Source organism: Salvelinus sp. IW2-2015, linkage group LG28 (genome assembly GCF_002910315.2).
Source record: "Salvelinus sp. IW2-2015 linkage group LG28, ASM291031v2, whole genome shotgun sequence".
NCBI lineage: Eukaryota > Metazoa > Chordata > Actinopteri > Salmoniformes > Salmonidae > Salvelinus > Salvelinus sp. IW2-2015.
This window is the reverse complement of record NC_036868.1, coordinates 5,547,960-5,555,512: the sequence shown is the minus strand read 5'-3', so window position 1 is coordinate 5,555,512 and position 7,553 is coordinate 5,547,960. Positions and strand designations below refer to the sequence as shown.

The window sequence follows — 7,553 nt, the reverse complement described above, 5'->3', positions numbered from 1 at the left end:
GAATCTCCCTTATGTTTTGGTTGATCAACCATTGCGTTTCCCCAAGTATTCGTGGCCACTGGCCCTCGTGTCACAGCTAAATGCTCATTTGAGGCTCTAGAAACACTGCATTATTGAATTGGTGTTTCTCATGAAAGCATAACCATACATTTGGGAACCATTGCTCTTTTTGACCCTAATTTATCTGAAAGGATTTAAAAAGCACAACATAGCAGAACTGCGTTGTATGTCCACCTAGCCAGTCTCATCCGTTAGCCTGAGGGCGGGTAGTAGAACTGTCAGTGCAGCTAGAACTACTAACTAGTGGCCATGCAGTTCCAGGACTAGCACACCCTGAGAGGCTGGCAGTTACCCCCTAAGGCCAAGCTGATGATATAGAGAAGTGGACCAGTAATAGGAGGTTAGAGTGTTCACCTACTGAGCCCTAACAAGGCACTGTGCTGGGACTGGGCGCTGTGTCAGCAAAATAACAATTTCCATTGTCTCTTAGATCTGTTCCAGCTACTTTACTATAGTTTGAAACCCCAGCCTGTGGTGTAGTGTGTACTAACCACTTCTTGTCTTGGTGTGTGTAGTCCAGATCAGGCTAGACTGTGTGACCTGGAGGACCAGGCCAAGGCCTCCAAGAAGGGCATGTGGACGGAGGGCGGCGGCACCAACACCGTACGCGACCTCAAGTACATAATCGAGAACCCCCGCAACTTCGTTGACTCCATGCACCAGAAACCTGTCAATGGTAGGGCGACACACACTCATACACCTCCTCATTCCTTTTTAGAAGCCCCTGTGTGCACACAACACAGCTGCATAATCCACCATTTTGGCTCGAGTTTACCCCCTCCGATGCCTTCATATCTATATCTGGCATGTAATGGCTCCCTAGATGGCACCTCGTGGGCTCATTATGTGACTTTCACCCCTCTAATGCGTTTTTCTCTGTTCTGTCCGCCGCCACCGCAGCTAACGGCCACTCCCTTTAATTGAGTGGAGAAATGGTGTGGAAGTTTTTTACCATTCAGCGAGACCGCTCCTCGTGTTTTAAATGGGCAGTAGCAATCCAGCCGAATCCTTTAAATGTTCCCTCCATTGAGTTCCGGGGTCCCGGAATCGGAATACTAATTTCTCGTCTGGAATATGGGATCACCTCATCAGACCCCGTTCATTCAGCCCCCAATCACCCAAAACACGATTTACAGCTCAAATGTAGCTGGCTTTCACACCAAAAGTGTCAGTTTTGGAGGTCAGGGTGACAACAGAAGAAGAGTGACAGAAGACATCATTCTGTAACCCACCAGAGCAGTATGTAATCAACAACATGCACTGTTACACCCTCCATAGAGTAGAGGAATGAGGTGAAGGTCATCCTGTAGATGGATACATTTGACTACTGACTTTTAAGGCATAATACAGTATAGAACTGAATCCATAGAGATTCTATTAAATGTATTCTAATTCTATGAATCTACTGTAGCACCGGCTCTGTGTAGAACTGAGTCTGCTTTACTCTAAAGATGGTAGAACCTATAAAACTGAATGATGAGGTCATAGTAGAATGTTTCCCCTTGTGTAAACAGATGGTTTCATCGTATTAAAAGTTTCAGTTGAATGTATGAATAGTTTATTTCTGACCCTCGTCTCTCCTCCTCAGCCGTCATTGAGCACGTGCGCGACGGTAGCGTGGTCCGTGCCCTGCTCCTGCCCGACTACTACCTGGTCACGGTCATGCTCTCTGGGGTCAAGGTCAGTCTCTTTGACCGTACTATGACCATAGGATATTGTGTTCTGTGTATGGTCAACTTTTATATCCTTTTATAGACTATAGCATATATTCCTTCTGATTTGATTAGCGAATATCCAGTAGTGTAAAATACTTGAAAGTACTACTTAAAGTAGCTACTTTTACTTCACTACATTCCTAAAGAAAATATGTACTTTTTACTCCATACATTTTCCCTGACACCCAAAAGTACTCATTACATTTTGAATACTTAGCAGGACAGGAAAATGTCTAATTCACACATTTATCAAGGTCATCCCTACAGCGTCTAATCTGGCGGACTGACTAAACACTTGCTTTGTTTGTAAAGTATGTCTGAGTGTTGGAGTGTGCCCCTCGCTATCTGTAAATAAAAAGAGAATGGTGCCGAGTGGTTTGCTTTATATAAGCAATTTTGAAATTATTTATAATTTTACTTTTGATACTTAAGTATATTTTAGAAATTACATTTTACTTTTGATTGTAAAGTATATTGAAACCAAATACTTTTAGACTTTACTCTGTAGTATTTTACTTGAGTCATTTTCTATTAAGGTATCTTTACTTTTACTCAAGTATGACAATTGGGTTTTTTTTCCAACTGGGTACATATCCCTATATGTTTCTGCAGGGGTTAACTAATCGTACTACGTTTATCACTTCCTGACTCATAAGTATGTGAGATGGAAGTGATGTTGGGATTTTTCTTTGTTACTTCCCTATTTGTCCATCCATCTTTTTCTATGACTCAGTCTTTACCAACGGCCCACTGCAGATAACCAGTCTTTCCCTTCTCACACTTAAGATGTTACAGCTGTTTGAAGCTGTTCTTCTGTCTGCTTGGTGTTTTATGCCCAATCTCCCAGCTCTGTCTCCCATATCTAGTTTTGTATGTACTAGAAGGTCTATATGTCATGAATGTGTCTCTAGTTTCCCGATATTTACTCTATTTTCTGTATCTCCCTCTTGGTCCTGTGTAGCTCAGTTGATCAGAGTAATGCCAGGGTGTGGGTTCCACCTCCGCTGTGGTCACATACGCAAATAAATGCACTCCCTGTACTAGAAGTTGCTTTGGATAAGGGTCTACTAAATGGCAATTACATTCTATATATCCTCTCTCCAGTGTCCGACGTTCAAGCGCGAGGCGGACGGCACAGAGTCGCCAGAGCCCTTCGCTGCCGAGGCCAAGTTCTTCACGGAGTCGCGTCTGCTCCAGAGGGACGTGCAGATCATCCTGGAGAGCTGCCCCAACCAGGTCATCCTGGGTACCGTCCTCCACCCGGTGAGACTGACTGACCCCTCACCTATAACCCCTGAGCATTGTACTAACGCAACGGCTGGTAGCTCGGACTGTCGCTGTAAGCCAGGGCAAGGAAGGATAATTTTGAACGTTGCGAAGTCTGAGGTTGTTGCACTTAACTGTACTGAAAACCTCACATTGTATGAGGTTCTCTGTGAATGTGTGTGAGAGCAGGCAATGTATCTCTTTCTGTCGAACTTACTGTTATCTTTTTTCCTCAATAGTAGTCAACTCTATAATAGTCTATCATATAAAGTATTGTACTCTATTCTATGTTCTGTCCTTGTTGTTTCATCTCCAGAACGGGAACATCACAGAGCTGCTGCTGAAGGAAGGGTTCGCCCGCTGTGTGGACTGGTCCATGGCCGTCTACACCCAGGGGCAGAGAAACTCCGGCCGGAGAAAAGTCAGTCCCTCTCCTCCCTTCCCTTCCCCAACCAAAACCACTACCCAACATATGTCACACACACGGTCAATCTGTGATGTGACCACAACCATCATTATCCTCAACCGTTTCATTAACCAATCAATTAGGGCATGTGGCTGTGTGAATACTTTAGAAATGAGTCATTTCTTTCTAACTCGAAGTGAGACTGACAGAACTTTGTCAGTGATCTGACAAAGGTTGGATTGGAGGACACAATGGCATGCTCACCGGAAAAAGGCTTGCATTGTAAAATATATACACCACACACACAACCAACTGTTTGGGGTCACTTAGAAATGGTGTGGTTTTTGTCCAATAAAATAACATCAAATTGATCAGAAATACAGTGTGAGACATTGTTAATGTTGTAGATACTTTTGTAGCTTGAAACGGCAATTTTTTTTATGGAATATCTACATAGGCGCACAGAGGTCCATTATCAAGCAACCATCACTCCTGTGTTCCGGATGCTGGCCTTCTAGACAGAGTTCCTCTGTCCAGTGTCTGTGTTCTTTTGCCCATCTTAATCTTTATTTTTATTGGCCAGTCTGAGAATGGCTTTTTCTTTGCAACTCTCCTAGAAGGCCAGCATTCCGGAGTCACCTCTTCACTGTTGACTTTGGTGTTTAGTCTTTACAACATTACTTGTATTTCTGATCAATTTGATGTTATTTTAATGGACAAAATGTGCTTTTCTTGCAAAAACAAGTAGTTTCTAAGTGACCCCAAACTTTTGTGTGTGTATATCTTTATTGAGAACTAACAATCACCAAAATTATGGTTAGATAGTCAGGGAAAATTGCAAAAACAATGAATTTAGCATTGTTGATTTTATTATGTTTGAGCAAAAGAACACAGCATTAGCCATGCAAAGTGAGAGAATTGTAGGAATAGCTTTAAAACCAGCCTTTTTCTCAACTGCCATGCCCCCTGCTACACCCACCACATGAGGCTCTTTTTGATCCAGAAAAAAACTCTGAAAATATACGTAAGTTACGTACGTACAGATCAGTGAGTCCCCCGAGGGAGGCAGGAAATTGAGAAGTAATTGACCAGACATAAATCAGTATTGTAGTTGGTCTGAATCCAGCACAGCTGGAGATGTGGAACTTTCACTCTCAGAATATCAATTGAGCTGTCTTTGCATGTCATTATCGTTAGTCTTTTAGTCGTTTTAGCATGGATTTCATATTCTGTATTGAAACGCATGAAAATATTTTATATCAGATGGGAAGTGCTTATTTTTTTTATGTTGGCCTATTGCCTTTATATTTTTTTTACTAAGAATCATATAACGTGTATTTGTATTAATTTATCGGGAATTATATATACTGAACAAAAATATAAACGCACATGTATGTAAAGTGTTGGTCCCATGTTTCATGAGCACAAAGCTTTTCTCTAAAATGTTGTGCACAAATGTATTTACATCCCTGTTAGTGAGCCTTTCTCCTTTGCCAAGATAATCCATCCACCTGACAGGTGTGGCATATCAAGAAGCTGATTAAACATCAGGATCATTACACAGGTGCACCTTGTGCTGGGGTCAAAAGGTCACTCTAAAATGTCCAGTTTTGTCACACAACACAATGCCACAGACTTTTCAAGTTTTGAGGGAGAGTTCAATTTCCATGGTGACTGCAGGAATGTCCACCAGAGCTGTTGCCAGAGAATTGAATGCTAATTTCTCTACCATAAGCCACCTCCAACGTCGTTTTGAGAATTTGGCGGTACGTCCAACCGGCCTCGCAACTGCAGACCACGTGTAAACACGCCAGCCCAGGATCTCCACATCTGGCTTCTTCACCTACTGAGGAGTATTTCTGTCTGTAATAAAGCCCTTTTAGTGAGGTTCTCCAGTGGATGGGCCTATGCCCTCCCAGGCCCACCCATGGCTGCGCCCCTGCCCAGTYGTGAAATCCATAGATTAAGGCCTAATGAATTTTTCAATTGACTGATTTCCTTCATATGAACTACAACTCAGTAAAATCRTTGAAATTGTTGCATTTATATTTTGTTCAGTACATGAAAGGATGTTTTGATATTTACTGAGAATTGTATGAAAGGATGTTTTCTCCACYTTCATTTTTCTTTTGAACASATCTCCTGCTTTTCACTTCACCATTCACCCAAGGTCGTCACTTCTTCATTGATGATTCCTCTTCTGTTTGTTTCCTCCCTTTTTGTTGACATATCCCCCCTTCTAACTGAGTCATCCTTTTGTTTATTAGATCTGCTAAAGAACGTAAAGTGCGTATCTGGAAGGACTACGTAGCCCCCACAGCCAACATGGACCAGAAGGACAGGCAGTTTGTGGCCAAGGTAAGAAGACCCTGCAGGCCTGCATACTACACGGCTTCAGGAGAGTTAGGACTGGGGTTGCATTCCAATCCAAAAGGTCGTCCACTTCCCCTCTGCCCTTGTTCACTCTCTTTCATGAATTTGGAACCGAGTGTCGTTAGAGAGAAACGGAGATGCTTTCTTAATGGTACACAGTCTGTGTTCAATCCATGAGACTAACTTTGCTTTGGTTGTTAGGGGATGTTTCCCTGGATACCTCCATGGCTGTGCTTACTGCAGTATTTCCACAACTGTTTATTTCATATTTTTGTCATAGCACTGCACCAAAAGCAGGACCAGTCCTTGAGAGCTCTGACAAAATATGTGCCCCCCCCCAACAAAAAAAACCTCCCAGCACAGAGGTACAAAGAGGAAGCGCTTTAGCAGTAACCTTGAACACTCCCTCCCTAGCCAAATGACTGCAGAATCGCCTGCCGTTTCTCCAAAGTTCCCAGAACGTTCCAGCTCCGCTCTGAGACACGGGACGGGATATTAGTTCTGGATGTTATTGGTATACGGCAGGAGAAATGATTATTGTCTTAATATCACAGAGGAAACTGCCTTTGAATGAATCCCAGACCTGGCCTTGTCAGAGTCCATTACTTCCTACTAAGTAAGACGGAGACACAAATGGAGCCTCCAGTAATGTAGCTTGGCCTTATTACTGTTATAAGAGGACACATTATAGCCTCTCTCATTGTTTTAGTGTTACCTTTAAAGCTACAGTCTGTGATTCCAAAAACAGCAAAATCCTTTAAGAATAAAGGAATTTAAATTACATTTTGAACAGCTTCCAAAATCCCAGACATTAGCTTTAAGTACTCCCAATATTCAGAAGTTAGGTCTCTTACCTAGTTTGTCTGTTTATATTCTGAATTGAGCCTGCGGTATGGTCTTCCTTCGGACAATCTATTTTCTTTAGGTGACACACAAAGCAAGTTGATTTAATTCCCCATAAAAGTAGTAGCTTTTATGATCTGCTTAGATTTTTTTCTGTGGCTGGACTTTTAAGTCCTTGAAATATTCATGGCTAGCCTTTGGTTACGTAAAAGGTGTTGCCGTCGCAGCAATCTGCTTACAGAATGAGTTTGCGAAAGAAATCTACACACACACACAAAAACTAGCTAAGTTAGTGCGTTTTCCCCCTGAGTCAGAAGACTCTAGTGCTGAAAAAAGGATCAAACATTTATGCATTGGCTTCGGCTGCCCTCAGATCTCGCCGAGTCCAGGGGAAGGAAGCTGAGATGGGGGAGGAGTGAAGGGTGGAGAGGGAGAGGAATGGGAGAGAGAGATATGGGGGGGTAGAGGGGAGTGACAGATAGCGTGGTAGATGGACAGAAGTGATAAAGAAAAGGAGGAAGGGGGGGGGGTGGACTTGAGTATTTCCTTCCCTGTGTGTTGTTTTTGCAGACAGGCAGGTTCAGTTCCCCAGTAGAGGGATGAGCCCTTGTGCCGGTTCCCAGCATGGTTCCCCATCTCTTCCTCCCCTCCTGCTGTTCTCAGAATGGGAGTAGTCGGAATAACACTGAGGCCCACCGCCTCAAGTCAGCAGCACGTTAGCAAATTTGTTTAGGGATTAGTGAATTATTGTGTCGCCTTTTTTGAGGCGATCCCCGTCGGCGACGCTGCGTTTGTTGTAAAAATGTCACTTGACTTTTTCAAACTGCCTTTGTAGACTACCCCCAGATGGTGTGGTGGGATAGATAGSTGTTGGTTTTGTGGACACTTTC

General features: G+C 43.1%; 1 protein-coding gene across 1 annotated transcript in view; it reads left to right on the top strand.

Moving 5' to 3' along the window:
- snd1 (staphylococcal nuclease and tudor domain containing 1) overlaps positions 1-7,553 on the top strand; it is a 67,934-nt gene that overhangs the window by 36,481 nt on the left and 23,900 nt on the right. The window contains 7 exon segments of the mRNA XM_070435740.1: positions 576-736; positions 1,649-1,740; positions 2,880-3,038; positions 3,358-3,462; positions 5,344-5,396; positions 5,715-5,805; positions 5,882-5,884. Coding sequence (XP_070291841.1) covers positions 576-736; positions 1,649-1,740; positions 2,880-3,038; positions 3,358-3,462; positions 5,344-5,396; positions 5,715-5,805; positions 5,882-5,884 — 664 coding nt within the window.